The following is a 21826-nucleotide window of genomic DNA, read 5'->3' on the forward strand; positions in this document are numbered from 1 at the left end:
CCATTCTTTGTTCTATCCAGGAATTTTCTGATTTTATCAGTTATTGGCTTAAATATTAACATTATAACAACTATGTTTGACAAATCTCTAGCCTTGATCAGACTGCAATTTATCCACAGTAAATTGTACAGATGGCTTTCTTTTTCCCTCAAATAACACGAAATTTGATGTTTGTTTTGGCAGTTCTTGTGTGGCCTTACTTAACCTCAGACCCGTAGCCACTTTAGCACTTCTGTTTGTATGTTTTTAGTGTTTGTGCTGAGGTTAGTTTGCAAATTAATTTAGATAACAAAATGACATGTATTTAGGCCACCAAATGCAGAACCATTTTGGATCTGCGCTCTCTAACCTGATATTTGTCTCCCAGTGTTTTTCCTGTTACTGTAAGCAACTCAAACTATTATAAGCAAAAGCTGTTCTTTGGTAGAGCCCTAAACATCACAAATAAACTTTAAATAAGTTGGTAAGCACAGTTTCTTTACCTAGTAGAGGTATACCTAATAATCACTTTTAAGCTTGATTTTGTGAGAGCACAGTTCAGGGAGATAGCAGACTAGTCTCTACCACTCAAACCAAGGGAACTTTTAAAATCTAAATTCTTTATAGATTTCTAGATTTATGTAAGTTTTCTTAGAATTAATTTTTTTCCCCCATAACATTACTTTCTTTGAACATTTATTGTGGTAAAAAATATATATATAATAAATTTTACCATTTTTAAGTGAACATTCTGTGGCATTAAGTATATTCACCATGTTGTGTAATCATCACCATCCATCTCCGGAACCTTTTTGTATTCCCCATTTGAAACTCTGTACCTAATGTTTTCTTTTTGATTGTTCATCAGAAAGAGTAATTCTGTAAAATAAAGTACTTAACAAGTGGTATTAATGACTGGGAAGAGGGGAGTTGTAATGTATATGTATCTTTTCTTGTGTGGATGAGTGTGGGACTACCTTTCATTAACCAGTGTTCCTTGGCCTGTACTTTCAGAGCATCCTAAAACTCTGCCAAAATGACATAAATTCTGTTTAGTGTCCTCTTGTAATATTTTATCATACTCTGATACATTATATAGGATATTAACTCAGAATGAAATTTTTCTGTTTAATCAGGTATAGCTTATAGGCAAAAATTTTTAAAAAAATATTTTATTTATTTATTCATAAAAGATACAGAGAGAGACAGGCTCCATACAGGGAGCCTGATATGGGACTTGATCCTGGGACTCCAGGATCATGCTCTGGGGCTGAAGGCAGCCGCTCAACTGTTGAGCCACCCAGGTGTCCCTAGGCAAAAATGTTTTTAATTCTAAGTGCATGATTCTGAGTTTTGACAGTTGTTTAATTTGTTTAACTACTGCCATAGTCCTGACATACATTTCCATCAGAATGCTTCCTCATGCTCCTTAGCAATCAGCTCTTTTTCTGAAACTACCTCTGACCCCTGGCAACCAATTAAGTAGTGATCTGCTTTTAGCACTATAGTTTTCTTACTAGGATTTCATATTAAATGGCATTATACAATATGTAGTCTTCTGATTCAGATTCTTTTGTTTAACATGATGGTTTTGAGATGTTAGCCATATTGTTGGATACATCGTAGTTCCTATTTATTTCTTAGTAGTATTCAGTTTATTTGGTAGAACACAATTTGTTTATCCATTTAGCAGTTGATAAGTATTTGGCTTGTTTTTGGTCTTTGGCTGGCTATTTAATAAAAAAAGACTGCTGTGAAAATTTGCTGTGAATGCAAATTTTTATGTGGACGTACATTTTCATGTATTTCCCAAGTAGGAATGGGATTGTTGTTACATATGGGAAGGATAAATTTAACTTCATAAGAAACTGCAAAACTTCCCTAAAGTGTATGTAACGTTTTATATTCCCCACCAGCAATGTTTAAGAGTTACAATTACTCCATGTCTTCTCCGGTACTTGGTATTTTTGTTCTTTTTTATTTTAGCCATTATAATGAATATGTAGTGGTATTTTGTTGTGACTTTAATTTGACTTTTCCCAGTAACCAATGATGTTGAAAATCTTTCTTTGTGCTTAGTGTATCTTTTTTTAGTGAAGCCTGCTCATATCTCTTGTCTATTTAAAAATCAGGTCATTTTTCTGTTATTGCTGAGTCATAAGAATTTTATATTTTGGATATTAGTCCTTTATCACATAAATCACATATCACAGATATTTTTTCCCCATCTGTGCTTTGCCTTATTTATTTATTTATTTATTTATTTATTTATTTATTTATGTGAGAGAGAGAAAGAGAGAGAGGCAGAGTCACAGGCAGAGGGAGAAGCAGGCTCCATGCAGGGAGCCCGATGTGGGACTCGATCCTGAGTCTCCAGGATCATGCCCTGGGCTGAAGGCAGGCACCAAACCGCTGAGCCACCCAGGGATCCCCTGTGCTTTGCCTTTTAATTATCTTTATGTCTTTTGAAGGAAAATGTTTTAAATTGTGACAGATCCAATTTATCCTTTCTTTTTTTTTTCAATGATTCCTATCTTTTATGTATGAAAAATATTTCCCTAGCCCAGGTCACAAAGATTTTCTTCTAAGTGTTATATAATTTTAGCCTATTCGTTTAGATCTAGCACTCATTTTGAGTTAGTGTTTGTATACAGAATGAGGTAAAGGTTATTTGTTTATTCTATGTGGATATCCAGTTATTGCAGTCTTATTTGTTGAAAAGAATATCCTTTTACCACTGAATTACTTTGGTATTTGTGTAAAATTAACCATCTATACATGGGTCTGTTTCTAGACTATATTTTTCCCCCACTGCTCTGAATATATCTATACGTATAGTAATACATTGTCTTAAGTGTGGTCTTAAGTTGTGAAATCAGGCAATGTAAGTCTTCCAGCTTTGTTCTTTTTCAAAATTTTTTTGGATATTCTAGGTTCCTTTGCATTTCTTTTTTAAAGATTTTATTTATTAGAGAGAGAGTGCATAGAGCAGGGGATAGGTGCAGAGGGAGAGGGAGAAGCGGACTCCCCACTGAGCAGGGAGCCTGATATGGGGCTCCATCCCAGGAGCCTGAGATCATGACCTGAGCCAGAGCCACCCAGGTGCCCCAGTTCTTTGCATTTCTGTGTAAATCTTAGAATCATGTTTTCAGTTTTTATAAAAATGCTTGTTGAGCTACTGATTTGGATCATGTTGAATCTAGGACTGAATTTGGGGATATTGATTTAATAGTATTGAATCTTCCAGTCCATGAATGTGGAATCTCTGTCCATTTATTTTGGTCTTATTTAATGTCAACAATTTTTTGTAGTTTTCAGTATACAGGTGTACATCTTTTGTTAAATTTATTTGTATATATTTCATATTTTAACGTTTTTGTAAGTTGTAGTTTTTCAGGTTTCAATTTGTCCAGTTGTCCATTGATGTTATACAGAAATACAATAACTTTTTATCTCTTGATCTGTATATCCTACAACCTTTCTAAACTCAATTGTTATTGTTAGTAGCTTTTTTATGGATTCTTTAGGATTTTTCACACTGTTAATCATGTCATCAAGAAAGTGACTGTTCATTCTTTCTTTGTAATCTATATGCCTTTTATTTCTTACTATCATTACAGTGGCTACAGCTTCTAGTATTATGTTGAAAAGAAGTTGTGAGGTCCTACCCTTGTTACCTAATCTTAGGTAGAAAGTTGTTAGCCTTCACTGTTATGTATAATTTTATTTTTTAAAAGATTTTATTTATTTATTCTGAGAGAGACAGAGAGACAGAGAGAGAGAGAGAGAGAGAGAGAGAGAGAGGCAGAGACACAGGCAGAAGGAGAAGCAGGCTCCACGCAGGGAGTCCGATGTGGGACTCGATCCTGGGTCTCCAGGATCACGCCCTGGGCCGAAGGCAGGTGCCCAACCACTGAGTCACCGGGGCGTCCCTGTTGTGTATAATTTTAGCTGTTGGTTTTTCATAGATGCCTTATACTGGGTTGAGTACATTTCTTCTTATTTCTGGATTACTGAGAGTCTTCATCATTACAGAGTATCAAATTTTGTCAAATGCTTTTTCAAAACTTTTTGTTTATTTATTCAAAGATTTTATTTATTTATTCATGAGAGACACAGAGAGAGGCAGAGACAGAGGCAGAGGGAGAAGCAGACTCCATGCAGGGAGCCCGACCTGGTACTTGATCCCAGGTCTCCAGGATCACGCCCTGGGCCAAAGGCAGCGCTAAACCACTGAGCCCCCACCCCCAGGCTGCCCTCAAAATCTTTTAATATATTCTTCCTAAAAAATCCATTAGTAGCAGGACTTTATTTCATGATAACATTATTTATCATGTATTTAGTTCATATAACATTATAAGTTTATTATTATTATTATTTAAGATTATATTTATTTATTCATGAGAGACACAGAGAGACAGAGGCAGAGCATAGGCAGAGGGAGAAGCAGGCTCCATGCAGAGAGCCCGATGTGGGACTTGATGCTGGGACTCCAGGATCACGCCCGGAGCCAAAGGCAGACCCTCAACCGCTGAGCCACCCAGGTGTCTCTCATAAGTTTATTACTGATCAAAACCAAATTGAATAATTTATTGGAAACTTTTTTCTTATTTAATTTTGAGTATAAACTTTATGCTAGCATAGTGATTAAACCTTACAAGACAACTGCAATTTTATTACTTGTTTCTCCTCAATGCTGAGAAACATTTCATAAGGTATGCTATGTAAAAGGACAATAAATATTCAGTGTAGCAAGTGGGTCTAATAGTTTAATAGTTTGGATAAATGAAATCCTAAACACCTGAAAAATGGTTTAATAAGTGAATATAGTGAACAAAAGGGAATAGGAAAATTTAGGGTGGAAGAAAATTGATAAATTATATAGTTCAATCAGTAATTAGCACACATGATCAGTATGTGGTAGATGACTTATTAAATATCATTTAGTGGAGTTTTTTTTTTTGGAAAGAGTATCTTCTCTGCCTCTAGAAGGGAAGTATTTAATAAGAAGGATATGGAATACAAATGTATATAACTTGGGGCACCTGGGTGGCTCAGTGGTTGAGTGTCTGCCTTCAGCTCAGGTCATGATCCTGGGGTCCTGGGATCATGTCCTGCATTGGGCTTCCCGTGTAGAAGCTTGCTTCTCCCTCTGCCTGTGTCTCTGCCCCTCTGTGTCTCTCATGTATAAATAAATAAAATCTAAAAAAAATAATAATAAAAATTAAAATGTATATGACTTTGGAAATTAAATAGATTTGGTATTTTCAGGAACTCACCTTTATAAATGATACCTTCGTTGTTTTTAGGAAAATAATGTCTCTTCCCTTCGCCTCATTTTTGGAATTGATTTTACTAAAAAAATAATTTTTTTTAAAGATTTTCTTTATTTATTCATGAGAGGCACAGAGAGAGACATAGACAGAGGGGAGAAGCAGGCTTCCCAGGGGAGCCTGATGCAGGACTCCCTCCCAGGACCCCGGGATCACGCCCTGAGCTGAAGGCAGACATTCAACCACCGAGCCACCTAGGCGTCCCAAAAAGTAAATTTTTGATGCTGTTTTGACTTGAGTATTTTAGAGCAGAGTTATATCACCTCGGTGCTCTCATAAATTTAAAATCTGTTGTGGAGTCTGTTCTGTTTTGTTTTATGCATTTGCTTGTACTTTTAGCTAGGCACATGTTCTACTTAATTAGTATAGGATTCTTTTTATCAGCTGAGTTTTACTTCTGAGTGATAATTATTAAATGTGTTTTGTGGTTCTGAGTCATAGCAATATGAATTACTTATCCCTTTTCTGGCAGTACATTGTGAAGGGAAACTATTACTGTACCTCCAGCAGATAGGATATTTGAAGTGTAATGTGGCTGTTTATTTGCCAGGTAGGCATTGCTCCGGATTTATGCAAACCAACTGTAGTTCACTTTGTGGTTAACCGAAAGAAAAGGCTGTGGTTTTGTTTTTATCCTTAATCTTGAAATAGGGCATGAAGTGTTTTTACATCTGGTTCAAAGCTCCCTTATTTAATTATTCTGTTTGTAATTGTTACTAGTGTTTTTCTTATCTAAATCAGCCTAGGATTTGAGTTTCATGTTTAGTTTCAGACATAGGTGATTGTGCATTAATGTATGTTTTTGCAAAGTAGAAATTTAGTATAAAGCATTTAAGCCGTGGGGGTAGAGATAGTAAGGAACTCTTTATAATCAAATTAACATTTAAACGATCTCTTACAAAGTTTCAAAATACATCAGCAAATTGAAAAAATATCACTTTTTTTTTAGTTACTTCTGCATGTTGTTTAGATGTGTTAACTTTGAAACTTAAGCAATAAAAAATAGTATCCATTTTGGGAAATCACAGTTCTATTGGAATTAACATGGAAAAAGAAGTTAGGAACTTAACATGTTAAAAGACATGTAAAAATTATTAGGACTTTATGCTAAAAATTGTATGTAATATTAAAATTACAATATGTTCAATTCAGAATTTAGTAGCTGCATGTGGATTCTAATTATAGTGCAAACAGTTGTCTGGAATCCTTTCCTCAGGAAATGAATCATTATGGAGCACTGAACTTTTTTAAATATCCAAAGGGTTGCAGTCTTCAGTGCTTTTTGTATTTTTAAGCCTACTTTATTATTATTATTATTTTTGTCTTTCCTTTTCTGTTTGACCATGTGTTTAGTGTTCCTGTTCTCTATTCTATTTTTGTGCTGTTAATGTACTGTGGGTTTGAAGTATAGATAGTTGAGTTTAGTGAGAGGCAGTAGGATAGAGCTGGGCATGGAATTGGGAGAATTTCTCCTGATCTTCCAGAATTAATAGTCATAGAAGCATACAGATATAGGAGGTGCAAGTTATTCAAAGTACGAAGGATCAGACTAGTCTTAGAAACTTTGTCATAGTCATACTCAATGAATGCAAGAAAGTTGTAGAACAGTATCCTCAAATTTCTGAAGAAAAGAAAATACATCTCAAACATTTTATAAACATTCGTTTTATTTTTCAAGTGTAAGACAAGAGACATCCTGACCCAGGGATACCAGAGAATTAACAATATTGATGACACTCTTTTAAAACCAACCAACCGGGCAGCCCGGGTGGCTCAGCGGTTTAGCGCCGCCCTTGGCCTAGGGCATGATCCTGGAGACCCAGGATCGAGTCCCACTTTGGGCTCCCTGCATGGAGCCTGCTCGTCCCTCTGCCTGTGTCTCTGCCTCTCTCTGTGTCTCTCATGAATAAATGAATGAAATCTTTAAAAATAAATAAATAAATGAATAAATAAATAAAACCAACAAACAAAAACATACCTGTGGACAAGTCTAGGCAACCAACAGCTGAATCAAAATAAAAAATCAGAAATGGAGAAGCCCTAGAAAAATGGTGTGTATCGACTCTACTTAAATAAAATTCTAATGCTAGCAACTGTGGGAATTAGGGTTCCAGACCAGAATACAAATGTTACAGACCTTTGAAAATCTTGTCAGAACATTAAAAATTTCCTTTCTGATGCTTATAAATGTACAGAGATTTTAAGATAGCAAAACTAATATTTAAATTTTAGGGACTTTGAAAATTAAAGTGTTACTTCTTTGCAAATATCACTGAGAAGATTGAATAGTCTTGCCTCGCTTGCCTTCGTCTCAGCTGTATAACCTAACAGCACACATCTTTTCTATGCATCTGTGAGTTTGCCCTACTCCTTTCAAAATTTAGATTATCTGAAAAAAATTCACCCTTTTCCCTCTGTATCCTGAAATACCTCTGGGAATTCCTTTAATGGGAACTGTTTTGCAGGTATTGTTTCCTTTGTGACATCTTCACCCTTTATGTCGCAACCACTTTCTTCATCTGTGTAGATAATTAGGCCTTCCCTCAGTTCCTATAGCTGCATCTCTGCAGTCTCGAGTGTCAGTGTTCTCAACATTTCACGGCCAGCTGTTCTATACGCTATGTTCAGTTTGAATTGCACTTGCAGTGTCCTCATTTTTCATTTCTTCACTGAACTTTCATCCTTGTTGGCTAATTTCCTTTTTTGATTATCCATTATTGTAAATTGTCACACTGTCATGTGTGATTATCACTGGCTGACAAGGAGATAACTACATGCTTGCTGTGTATGAACTAACAACTAGACACATGGTGATCAAATCACAGACTTTGAAAGAAGTGATGTGATTGATTACTGATCACGATGAGCATTTGTTATTTACATAGTGAGTTGTGGATTAAAGAACTGGCACTGAAGTTTTGTATTTTATGCCCTTACTTGCAGTCAATATACAGTGGTAACTGAAATTTGAATCATGTTGTTGAGGGTTTATTTAACTAGATTGTAGAAACCTGTATACAGCGAAGCCATGTGGAGTGAAGACTGCCTATAATAACATCATTGCCAAAAATCCTAAGTTGAATGGAGAACAGTGTGAGTGTATTAATCTTATTATTCTTGACAAGAAGTTAGTAAATACTGGCTGAAGTTGCAATATATAAGCACAGTGTTTCTAACCTCTAGATGTTTCTCATCATCCTATCATTAATTTTAGAGAAGTCTTTTAGGGACTCTCTCCCGTAGTGAAGAAAGTATCAAGTTCAGCAGATCTTTTTTGTTTCTGTCCTTTTCTGTTAAAACCCATAGCCAGAAGGTTCCAGTCTAGTTTCACTGAAGCAACTATCCAACTTAACCTATTTCTCTGTCTTATGGCCATGTGTGCAAGGCCAGTAGCATCAACTCTCATACCCTTTGGGCATTAACATAATTCCCCTGAAGCCTGTCTTTATTTCTAATGTCCATGTCGTGGTCACCGCAGCTTCATCTTTTGTACTCCATTAATTTACTTTTGGTACTTGAGAATTTTTTCTTGTTGTTAAGCTCAGATATGTATTTAAAATAATTTAACACTGATACAGCATTTCTGTGTGTTTGTAATGAACAGGAGGGAAGATTTTTGCATGTGCTTCATCATCATCTAGATTAGAAATAACTCTGTCATGGTCATTCTTTAAAAAAAAAATTCCAGGGGCACCTGGGTTGCTCAGTTAGGCGTCTGACTCTTGGTTTCACTCAGGTCATGATCTCAGAGCCCTGAGATCAAGCCCTGCATCGAGCCTGGCATATGGCTTCATAATCAGCAGGAAGTCAGCTTCTCCTTTGTCTCTCCCCCTCCCTCCACTCACTAACACACATATGTATATTCACGTGTGCATGATTGCAGTCTCTCTAAAATAAATCTTTAAAAAATTCCACCCAAAATAGTATCCCAAACTATAAAATTCCTATTAATAACTATTAAGAGGAGCACCTGGATGGCTCATTGGTTGAGTGTCTACCTTTGGCTCAGGTTGTAATCCTGGGGTGCCGGGATTGAGTCCCCACATCAGGCTCCCTGCAGGGAGCCTGCTTCTCCCTCCTCCTATGTCTCTGCCTCTCTCTGTGTGTCTCTCATGAATAAAACCTTTAAAAAAAATAACTATTAAGAATGTGTGAGACCTGGCGATCCCTGGGTGGCTCAGCGATTTAGCACCTGCCTTCAGCCCAGGGCGTGATTCTGGGGTCCCGGGATCCGGTCCCGCGTTGGGCTCCTTGCATGGGGCCTGCTTCTCCCTCTGCCTGTGTCTCTGCCTCTCGCTCTCGCTCTCTCTCAGGGATAAATAAATAAAATCTTAAAAAAAAAACAAAAAGAAATGTGTGAGATCTATAGAAGGAAACCAAATTATAAAAGAAGATATGAATGTAGTGATACATACAATACATTCCTGAATGGGAAGACTCAATTGGTAATAAAGTCAATTCTCCCCAAATTAGGCTCTTCCAATTAAAATTTAAATGGAATTTTAAAGAAAATCTAAAGTTATCCAGAGGGGTAAATTTGAAAAAATAGTTAAGAGAATTTTGAAGAAAAATAATGGGGGAGTGAGTTGCTATACTAAGTAGCAAGGTATGGTGCAAAGATGGAATAATTAAGATAATGGTTTGGAGCAGGAAATAGGTCTGTAGGGCAGTAGGAGTAGGAAAGAGGCCTGTCAGGCAAATTGGTCTGTAAAACAAAATTGAGACTATAGAAATGTGTAGACAATTTTGAACTAATGAAGCTGTATTTCAGGCAATTAGGAAGAGGATGGGTTGTTTTAAAAGTGGCATTTAGAAAATTGGCTATTTTGGGGGCAAACACAGTTATGTCCGTATTTTACGTCATAAAGAAAATTAAATTCCAGATGGAGTAAATCTCTAGACATAAAAAAAATGAGCATTGTTTTCAGAGGCTCAAAATAGCCTTTTAACCATGCTCGAAATCTAGAAACCTTAAAGAAAGAGAGTGATAGAGTTAACTACATATTTAGAGCTTACAGTAAGAAGCACCAAAACAAAGTTAAAAGCTAAACAAAAGACAGGAGAAATAGGGCAGCCCTGGTGGCTCAGCAGTTTAGCGCCACCTTCAGCCCAGGGCGTGATCCTGGAGATCTGGGATCGAGTCCCATGTTGGGCTCCCTGCATGGAGCCTGCTTCTCCCTCTGCCTGTGTCTCTGCCTCTCTCTCTCTCTCTCTCTCTCTCTCTCTCTGTGTGTCTCTCATGAATAAATAAATAAAATATTTAAAAAACGAAAAAGACAGGAGAAACATGTTTATTATATATAACAAACAATGTATAGAGAGTGTGTTGGCCAATAAGACAACCAGTAGAAGATGGACAAAACATAAACAGACATTTCAAAAAAAAAAAAAAGCAATGACTAATACGAAAATGTTTATCCTCATTAGTAATAAAACTGGAGATATCATTTTTTGTTTCGAAGATTGGCAAAATATAGATCATTGGTCGTCTCCTATGTTAGAGTATTGTTAAGGATGTAAATTAGTGTCTTCATGGGCAGCCCCGGTGGCACAGCGGTTTGGCGCCACCTGCAGCCCAGGGCGTGATCTTGGGGACCCTGGATCGAGTCCCATGTTGGGCTCCTTGCATGGAGCCTGCTTCTCCCCCTGCCTGTATCTCTGCCCCTCCCTCTCTCTCTCTCTCTCTCTCTCTCTCTCTGTATCTCTATGAATAATAATAAAAAAAATTAGTGTCTTCAGTCTGATAGTTATCAGAAATTAAATATCCATATCTTTGACCCCTTGGGTCTATCTCTAGGGAGTCAATCTATAGAAATACAAGCATATGTGCAAAAGATGTATGTATATAGATGTTTATTATAGCATTGTTTATATAGTGAAAAATTCAGTTCAATCTATATGTTCCTCAGTAGAGGAATGAATGAATAAATTTTAGTGTATCCATACTTTGGAATACTGTGAGGCGGTACCATGAAGGATAATAGGCTCTAGAGTCAGATTGCCAGGCTTAAATTCTGGATTCATTATCTGCTGGTTGCATAGTAACTAGACTGACTGAACTTCTTTGGGCCTCAATTTTCTCATCTGTAAAATAGGGATAATTGAATCTGTTTCAGAGATGTGATAATTAAATGAACTAAACTGTACAGAACAGTGCTTAAACTGTACTCAGTAATATTAGCTGCTATTAAATGATCACTTTGTAGTTAAATAACATTTCTAAAATTCTAGCATGGAAAAACCCCACTGTGGTTTAAGTAAACAGATTTTAGAGCAGTGTGTGCATATGGCATGAGCACTTGTTTGTAAATAAAATGTAAATTATATATGTGCATGTATTTTAATGTATGTGGATAAATTTGGAAGCATAAATGCCAGTCATAACAGTAGTTACCTTTAGGGAGTGAGATTTGGTAGAGTGGAAGCAGATTATCAGAATTTTTTTTTATAATAATATGTGAGATAGTATAACATTGTGCAATTTATTTTTTTAAGATTTTATTTATTCATGAGAGAGAGAGTGGCAGAGACATAGGCAGAGGGAGAAGCAGGCTCCTCACAGGGAGCCCGATGTGGGACTCAATCCCTGGATCCAGGATCATGCCCTGAGCCGAAGGCAGATGCTCAACCACTGAGCCACCCAGGAGTCCCAGATTATCAGATTTTTAAAGAAATATATTTTAGTATTGATTTTTTCTTAAGCATGTATTACATTTATAACTAATTTTTTTTTTAAAAAAAGATCCTTTATACTGTAAAAACTTCTAACTTTCATTTAACTGCAAGAAGGTTGTATCTTCTAAGTGATGTTTGCTTTCTCTTATTTTCCTCAGTGACTCACTGAAAATTTCCTTGCAGGAACATGCTTACCCAGCTGATGAACTCATGCCTTTAACCTGTAGAGGTCGTGTTAGAGGCCAGGAGCCAAGTCGGGGTGATGTTGATGATGCCTTGGGAAAGTGAGTATTATCAACACAGTGGATGGCGTGGCATCTCAGGGCTCCCAGGTTTTAGACTTTCTAGATGCAGCTTACAGTTGTATTTCTGGGAATTGGTTAAATTTCAAGACTGCTTTAAGTATTAACATTAAACTCTTTTATTTCCTTTTGTTATCTTTTATAAAAAAATCATTTACCGGTTAGATCAGTGAAATAAAAGATGAATATAACTTTTTAAATGTATATAAAGTCATTGACACGTTATATAAAGTGTGGGTGGTTTAATATTTTTATTTGATTTTAGAAGTTAATATTTCTATTCATTTTGAAGATATGTAGATGCACAGAATATTAAACGTAATATTAAGCTTTTTCAGGGGCCTTCGGTGCTTTATAGGTTACATTGTACTATAGATGCATGGAAGTACTAGCTAATAGAAACTACCAGTCAATAAGGCATAGATATATCTGCTTATGGATATAAATCATGGATAAAATATTCAGAATTCTAATGGTTTGTATCTCATTATACTTCTTTCTTAGATTTTCCCTGACACTGATTGATTCTTTGGATACTCTTGTGGTAGGTTTGGTTCTTCTTGAATTTACTTATTTTATAAACTTCATAATTTGCATAATCAAATATGAATATAGTCATTACACAGTAAGTCTGAAGCAGAGGTTTTCAGAATATAATATCTTCTGAGCTTTGCTTCTAAATAGATCTTTCACACTGTTGATTATGTCACCTATCAGGTGAAAGTATTTAGAAATCATGGAGATACTGAAATAATTTGTGTGTTAGCTAATGTGATGGCACATCAGGAAGTTTGTTTCCCTGTTATACAAAGAAATTGAAGCCATTGGAAGAAATTAATTCTAGAAAATACCACTGATGTTCTTGTTCCAGAATGGCATGCCATAATGATACTTAAATTGTTAAATTAGGATTCTTCTGTTACGGTCATTAAAAAATTAATTTTTTCCCAGCAGTGATTTTTAGTTCCAAGTGCTCCCTTCTTAGCAATTCTTTTTCACCTCATTGGAATACAAAATCATTTCAATTCTGGCTGGGGATGTTTATGATGGCAGAGGGGAAGGATTGACCTACAGATGTCTTGATTTCTAGATATAGCATCTTTCTAACTTTCTACTTTGAGACCACTTACAATATAGAGTAGGCTTGCAGGCAGCCTGGGTGGCTCAGCGGTTTAGCGCTGCATTCAGCCCAGGGTGTGATCCTGGGGACTTGGGATCGAGTCTCACATCAGGCTCCCTCCATGGAGCCTGCTTCTCCCTCTGCTTGTGTCTCCCTCTCTCTGTTTCTCATGAATAAATAAATAAAATCTTTTTTTTTTAAGATTTTATTTATTAATGAGAGACACACACAGAGAGAGGCAGAGACACAGGCAGAGGGAGAAGCAGGCTCCATGCAGGGAGCTGGACATGGGACTCCATCCTGGGTCTCCAGGATCACCCCCTGGGTTGCCCTTTTTTTTTTTTTTTTTAAAGATTTTATTTAATAAATAAGATCTTTAAAAAGAAAAAAAAGTAGGCTTGCTTCAGGATTTTCCTGAAGACCTAATTCTCAACTTTGAGTATATATATTAAGGACTGATTAATGTTTAAAAAAACAGGTGAACTTAAGTTTGTTCTTCATTTTGTCAGCTTTGCTTTATCCTTCCATATAGAAAATTCCCTGTCATCTCTCTGTAAGCCCTTAGTTGATTTTGTTGAAATGGATCTCAGATATCATATGCTTTAAAAAATCTTATCAGAAATGAAGGGATAAAGGTGGTTTCAGGCTACATAATTTTCCTAAATTTAGAAATCTGTTGGCTTCTAATTGAGTAGCCATTAATTATTACAAAAATTCTATCTTTCATGTTATACCAGTTGTATACTTTGACACTGATCTGCAAAATACGATCCCAGGGCAACAGCAGCAGCAGCAACACCTGACATCTTGTTAGAAATGCAAAATTCTAGCACTTCATCCCAGACATACTAAATCAAAAGTCTGGGAGTAAGGCCCAGCAGTCTGTTTTTAAACAAGCTTCCAGATGATTATGATGTATACTAAGTTTGAGAAATACTGTATAATGATGCAGTGCTTTTAAAACTTCAATGTACTATAAGTACCCAGGGATCTTGCTTTAATATACGGATTCTGATCCAATAGACTGAAGAAGGTAGGGTTCAAGAATCTGTGTTTCTAATAAGCTGCCACTTGGTGGTGCTGCTATTCCTGGTTAGCAGACCATACTCTTCGTAATGTGTGGGAGAAACTTGAGTTCTGGCTCCTTGTGGCAGGTAGTAATAAGTGATCTGATAAACTGATATGTGTGATTTTGGCCAAATTAAATAACTTTTAAATAAATTAATTAAATAAATAATTTAATTTTAAATAACTTTTCTGGGCTCCTATTTTCACCTCAGAAGGGCTAGACTAGGTATCTAAGTTTCCTGTTAACTATGAGGTACTACTTCTTATTAATCTTTGGTTCAGATTCAGATAAGTAATTCCTATTTGTTGAATTTATCCTCAAGAGTTAAGAAAGGCTGATAAAGCCTTACATCTAAAAAAATGATACTTTATAAACTCCTTCAATTTTAAATTTAAATTTAATTTAAATTTAATTCCTCTTTTCAAGTAGGAATAACCTAAGTAACTTCTTACGTGTCATCATAGCTTTGAAACATAAACATTCATTTTGAATTTTTATTACTATTTTAAAATTTTCTTTTTAATCAAAACAGAAGAATTAGTTTAGAAAGTTTTTTTTCCCACATTTATTATTTATTTATTTAAAAAGGATTTTATTATTTGAGAGAGCAAAGAGCACAAGCAGGAAGTACAGGGAGAGAAGGGCAGAGGGAGAAGCAGACTCCCCATTGAGCAGGGAGCCCCATGCAGGGCTTGATCCCAGGACCCTAGGATCATGACCTGAGCCAAAGGCAGACACTTAACCAACTAAGCCACCCAAGTGCCCCTATTTCCTACATTTAAAAGGAATTATTTGGTACATTTTATTAATACACATTAATATTTCTAACTTACTTTGCCTTTACTTTGTGAGCTTTTTTATTTTGTGATTTATTTGAAAATATTGATAGACCTATCATGTATGATACTACATGTATCAAACAATGTTTTTATTTTGGTCATACCAAGTAGAACTTCTGTTGTCATAGTTTGATTTTTAAATTTAATCTGTTCCTTGTGCTCACTTCGGCAGCACATATACTAAATTTAATCTGTTCCTAAGTCTGTCCATCTAGTTTTTATTGATGTAATGATGCCAAGAACTAAATTTAAATTTCTCTTTAAATTCTACACTGCCAAGGCACCTGGGTGGCTCAGCAAGTTGAGCATCTGCCTTTGGCTCAGTTGTGATCCCAGGTTCCTGGGATTGAGCCCCACATTAGGCTCCCTGCAGGGAGCCTGCTTTTCCTTCTGCCTGTGTCTCTGCCTCTCTCTCTGTGTCTCTCATGAATAAATAAATAAAATCTTTTTAAAAAAAATTCTACATTACCATGAAATTCGTAGAAAGAGATATTGAAACAAATTAAAAATAATAAGGGAAAGGAAGCCCTGAATTCATCATTGTTATCAGCTAGGAGCTGATAACTAATAGAGCTGATAACTAATAGAGCAATTGGAATGAGTTTTCTAACTAGTTATAGACAAAGAGAACTCTTTCTACTTTTATTCTCCTTTGAAACAAATAGCATTGGTGTAATTCTTGGGAATAGTTCTCTGGAGATAGACCTAGGAAGAATAATAAGATTAACAAAATGATACTAAAAAGTGTATGTGTAGGTGAGTGGGGGGTAGAACAGTTGTGTTTCATTCTAAAAGTATGATATAGGGCTGCAGAATTTACTTGGATTTAGAGATTGTCAAGGAAAAGGAGTCAGTTTAAAGCAAGGCTTCATAGTATATTTTACTCAGGACTTACCCTACTTGAAATTTGGTCAGATACCCTTTTTTTTTTTTTTTTTTTTTTAAATTTTACTCTTCTATCTATTCATGAGAGAGAGAGAGAGAGGCAGAGATACAGGCAAAGGGAGAAGCAGGCCCCTCTGCCCCAGCAAACCTGATGTGGACTTGATCCCAGGACCATGACCTGAGCCAAAGGCAGACAGTCAACAGCTGAGCCACCCAGGTGCCCCTTAGATATTCTTATGGAATATTTTATAACTAAATTAGAATTTTTAGAGAAAGAAATCAAGTGAAAAAACACTACAAAATTTTATCAAAAAGATTAAACAAGTAAAGGAAAAATACCTTTAGTGGATCCGAGGTCTAAAAGCATGTAATTATGCAGCTGTTACTGATCAATCTATGACAACTGCTAACTCAGGAAACAAACAGGTAAGGCCTGCCACACTGCCTCGGCCAACTGCTTCCTCCCTGGGAATCCTGAGGGGGACAAATTGGAAGCATAGCACCTGGCTTGGTTTGCCAACACTGAATAGATAAACCTGTGGCATTACTCAAGAGAGAGGAAAGTTTGGAAAAGAGTAGGGGAGAGATTTATTTCAGGTGCTGGTGGCTGGGAAAGATGGCAGGCACAAACCTTAACAATAGACCTCTCCATGGGCAAGATGGAGATGTCAGGTGGGCATACATGCAAAAAAACATGCCGAGAGTGTGTGATCATGGGCGGGGCAGGGGGTTGGCGGTGGGAAGGAAAGGTACAGGTGTTCAATCCATGATCATGGGCAGGTAAGGGGACATGTAGGCTGTGTCTATCATTCCATTGATATCAGGGCTTTTCTAGTCTGGCAGTTGGAATATTCTGGTGACTGCAAAATATCTTGTCAGTGACTCAAGAAAGTGTGATAAGCAATAAGCACGGTGGGTTATAGTTAGAGCATGAGTTAAGTCATCTTGTCTATTTCTGATTGTAACTGTTGGGATCAATAGTTGAGCAAGAGGGCTCACTGATACAGCCTTGATTTAGACTGAAAAATCAACGCAACTATGTAATGCATTGGCCCCTTCCTGGAACAGAATTCTTAACCTAGTCAGGATTCTAGACCCCCATGGTAATAATAATAATAATGATAATGATAATAATAACAATAACAGTATTGATATTAAGCACTTATTAAGTCAGGCACTCTACTGAAAATAACTTCAGATATATTACCTCATTTAAGAGAACAATCCTATGAGAGTAGATATTTCCTTTTTTTATGGATGAGGGAATAGGCTCAGAGATGGAAGTCATTTGACTGAGATACAAGTAGTGAGTGAAGGAACCAGAGTTCAAATCAGAGGTTGCGCTTGACCACAACATTGTACTCCTCCTTAGTTAGGGGTCAGGGCATCCATGGGTGAAGATGGCAGGTGGTATGTGGTTTACAGTCATTCATTCTCTGGAGGTTGTACTTTCTTTTGAGAGCATCCTTTTTTTTTTTTTTTTTTTTTTTTTGAGAGCATCCTTAAAATGATGTTTGGTGAATAGGATGGTTTTTGTGTTGTTTTGATTTGGAAACCAAATCCTGAAAGAGCTCATCTCACGTAGCTCTAGGTCATGGGTTATATATTAAGAAACCACTTATGAGTTCTGATGATTATTATTTTAAATTCTTAATGATTTCCATGTGTCTAAAATAGTATATAAAGATTCCTTATAATGTAGGCATTTAATTTTGGAGGATTTTAGATACCACATTTTTATAGTAAATATAAAGGAAACATTTTATATTTGTCACTTTTTAGTGTCTTAATGTATTAACTTGCTTTTAGTCGCTCATTCTAACTATTTCTTCTTAACATGGTAGAAAAGAGCTTTATTTTCATAATTTTCTTCTAGGTATTAAATAAAACTAAAGAATTTGAAGATGCAGTGAGAAAAGTTTTAAGAGATGTTAATTTAGATAATGATGTAGTTGTATCAGTCTTTGAAACAAACATCAGAGTTCTTGGGTAAGTATGTAAGACACTAAAGCTATGTTTTTGTTTTTGTTTTGTTTTTTTACTAAAGCTGTAATTTTAATAACAGAAGCCTAAGCTATACTGTTTATTTCTTGATGGTAATAAAACAAGAAATTGCTTATGTTTAAAAGATGAAAGTTGGGGTATTATGAAACAGAGGCTGGGGGATGACCTTGCATTGTATCGGAGACCGACAGCAGCAGAGTTTGGAAGTAGTTGCAGACTCAAATCAAAGGTAATCCCCGTGTTTGTTTAAAAAAAAAAAAAAAGGGGGTTAGAGGTTGAACATTTGCATATTAGTTGTATCTCAGGTTTTTCGCTAGTTTACATAGTTTGCTAATCTTAACCAGCATCTCTTCAAGCCAAATGAAATTAAATGTATAATATTACCTCTCAACTAAACAGCTTGAAATGCTCTCAGAACATTTAAAAGTATCAAATTACAGGATTTATTAATTCAGGTTTCAACATTATTAAATTTTTATACTTTATGGTTACTTTTATATTATTATACATTTCCTTTTGTCAAACAGGTAAAGTGAGTCTTTTTCAATTTAGGAAATATTTATGTAGCTTTTCACAGAGTTTATTAATCTATTTAATACAGAGTTGGGGAGGCTTTTAAAATATTCTGTGAGAGTTAAAGATTGCATGATATAATTAAGTTAAATTTAAAAGCTGTTAGAATCAAATGTCAGGTTTGTTAAAATAAGTGATTTCTAGGATACTTTTTTTTTTTTTTAAGTATCTTCTTTATTTTAAGGAATTTTAAGGTGTTTGAGAATGCCAAACACTTTACAGCAGATAGAACATCTGAAACTTTTTTGTACTGGCTGTGGTTTGCCGTAAAATGAGTAGCCAGAGTTAGGTTAAAAAAAAAAAAAGGTCCTTTTTGAAGTCTTCCCTTATGTGTGCTAAATTGTTGGTAACAAGATATCCATATCTTTTTAGGTGGTAACTTTCAAGTGTCTGTAAGAAATGGATAATGTTTCCTCTCTGTAATTGTAGGGGTCTTTTGGGTGGACACTCCCTGGCGATCATGCTGAAAGAAAAAGGCGAGTACATGCAGTGGTACAATGATGAACTTCTCCAAATGGCGAAGCAATTGGGTTACAAACTTTTACCAGCTTTCAATACTACCAGTGGCCTTCCTTATCCAAGAGTAAGTAATCTGAAAACCATAGCAGTCTTTATATACTTTCTTTACCATCTTAAAAAAAAGAATTTTTGTAGTTGGAACCATTTGTTCATTACCTGCTTGAGGCTGAGGAAAAATACTTCATAGCTATATAATAATTTATATTGACATTTCAGTTCTGCATTTGAGTGGTATGAGAGTTTAGATTAGTTTAAGCCTTTTATGTGTCACTGTGTAACAGTTTAGATTATGCTGCAGAAGAAAGAAACAGATGCCAAACTAGAATTTGGGCACAGAATTATTTGTGCAGAAACTACATTTGAAACAGAGTGAATGTTGACTCTCCAGAAGAGAGGGTATGGAGAGAACACAGGACAGAGGGGCATGAGGAGGAAGTAGAGTGGTGGAAAAGACTCAGGAGGAGAACCACACAGTAGAGGCTATAGTATTATGAAATCTTAGAGCTTCAAAAGGAGGTCTTCTAGAAAACAATAGGAGGGGAGCCTGAGTGTTTCAGTTGGTTAAGCATTTGCCTTTAGCTCAGGGTCCTGATCCCAGGTTCTGGGAAGAAGTCCTCCCCCCCCACCCCCCCAGGCTCTCAGCTCAGTGGGGAGTCAGCTTCTCCCTTTCTCTGCCGCTCCCCTAGTCATGCTTTCTTTTTCTCTCAAATAAAATAAAGAAAATCTTTTTTAAAAAGGAAAAAAAAAACAATAGGAGAATTAGATGCAAATAGAACCTTAAAGGATGTACTGTGGAAGAGTAAAGAGGAGAGAAGGGTTCAAAGTAGGTGAAAACACAGGTCTGTTTATTTTGAGATTAGTTAGAGGTGGCAGCAGAGTCAGTTGAGAGAGTTTGTTTTTTCCTCCCCCAAAAATGTTATATTTAAAGCAAAGGGAAAGAAACCATTGAATATGGGAAGAATTTTCTTGGCTGATTTCTTTATTAACACTATTGCTCTTTCCATCTTGTCCAAGTTAGATACCTCAGCCATTACTAAGTCCTGATAATTTTTCTATTTTCTTACTGCTGGTATGCTAGTTGAAGCAACTAATTATAATATATAATTTTATTCTTAAACTATTGTAAATACCTATCTTACTCTTTTCTCTCTGGTTTATTCTTTAGAGACTTAAAAAAACTTACTAAAACAACTTTTATCAAACTACCCTCAGAAGTTTTACTGACTCCCTATTGTACAGAGTATCTTTTAACTTTCAGAATTCATTATGGTTTGGCAGTAGACTTTCCGACTTGCTCTCAGAACCTCACACCCCAATGAAATGAGTGTTCCATTTCAATCAAAAGAATCTATTAGTGTTTCCCCAAACACCTAAGGTATGTTTTTCTTTGTTTTTTGTTTTTTCCATTTCCATGCTGTCAGGCCTGCCATCTCTATTATCTGGAATAACTTTTCACCCAATATAAATCAAGTAAGATTCACTTTCCCCATCAAGAAACCTTTGGAGAAACAGCATGATACAGAGCAGTGCTTTTCAAACTGTAGGTCACAGCATATTACTTTACCCACCAATGTAGTGGATTGTGACCAACACTTTTTTTTTTTTTTTAAGTGAAAGAGACTAGTTATTAAATCTTTTATTTAAATTTCTCATTCTTGATATTTTGAATAGCTCTTCTGTGAACATCTTTGTATAGATCTCTTCTTCCATAGGATAAATTACTAGAAGAGGAAATAGTCACAGAAATACGGAATGCTTTTTAAGCTTTGGGTACTTATTGTTGCCCAGTTCTCCAGAAAGGTTCTATTTTTGCAGTTACCTGTGTTTTATAAAAGTATATGTGTCCTTGTACCATTGCCAACAATGTGTATTGTTATTCTTTAGTCAATTTAATGAGAAAAAAATGGAGTCTTGTTTTAATGTGAATTTCTTTGCTTTTCGGTGTGGTTAAGCTTGTTTGTCAATCTTTTTATTTTCTTAGCATATTAAAAGCAAAGTTATTTCAAATAACCTAGATGTTTATTTAAGTAACTTTTAGTGAATATTTTTAGTTTTTGTTATAAATGGAGGTGCTAAATTTTGGGGAATCTAGCATTTCTTTACTTTTGCTGTAACATGAGAAACAGGTGAGGAATTTAAAAAGCTACTAAGAGTCTTACTGTAAAATAAAGAAAATGTATTATTTTCTTATACTCTGAAGTATCAGGAAAATTTTAAAAGTTGCTTTTTAGAAGAGGACTAAAGATACAAAACAAGTGTCTTTCTACCCTGCCTTCTTCGTGCTTATGAGCTTTTGCTCTCGAAAGTGTGTACAATTGCTCTTGGTTATCCATAATTGGTAGTATTAATGTTTTTAACTCAAGAATTTGCTGGGCAGAAATGCTATTTTAATAGTTAATGGTCATTTGTTACATCTGCATATAAACCCTAGAAGTAGTCCACACTTTATGATGCCATTTCCTCAAAGTTAATTAAAAACACTTTGCCACTTTTTCATTTAAAACCTCATTTATAAGATTAGGTAGATG

General features: G+C 35.7%; 1 protein-coding gene across 4 annotated transcripts in view; it reads left to right on the plus strand.

Annotated features, from left to right (window-relative positions):
* Positions 1-21826, plus strand: part of EDEM3 (ER degradation enhancing alpha-mannosidase like protein 3) — a 70716-nt gene that overhangs the window by 9453 nt on the left and 39437 nt on the right. For all 4 annotated transcript variants that reach the window (XM_026001182.2, XM_026001179.2, XM_026001180.2 and 1 more), the window contains exons 3-6: positions 12171-12271; positions 12794-12833; positions 18079-18191; positions 19209-19362. In XM_026001182.2, the coding sequence (XP_025856967.1) occupies positions 12171-12271; positions 12794-12833; positions 18079-18191; positions 19209-19362 (408 nt within the window). The remainder of the gene's footprint in view (positions 1-12170; positions 12272-12793; positions 12834-18078; positions 18192-19208; positions 19363-21826) is intronic.

Source organism: Vulpes vulpes, chromosome 13 (assembly GCF_048418805.1).
Source record: "Vulpes vulpes isolate BD-2025 chromosome 13, VulVul3, whole genome shotgun sequence".
Classification (NCBI taxonomy): Eukaryota; Metazoa; Chordata; class Mammalia; order Carnivora; family Canidae; genus Vulpes; species Vulpes vulpes.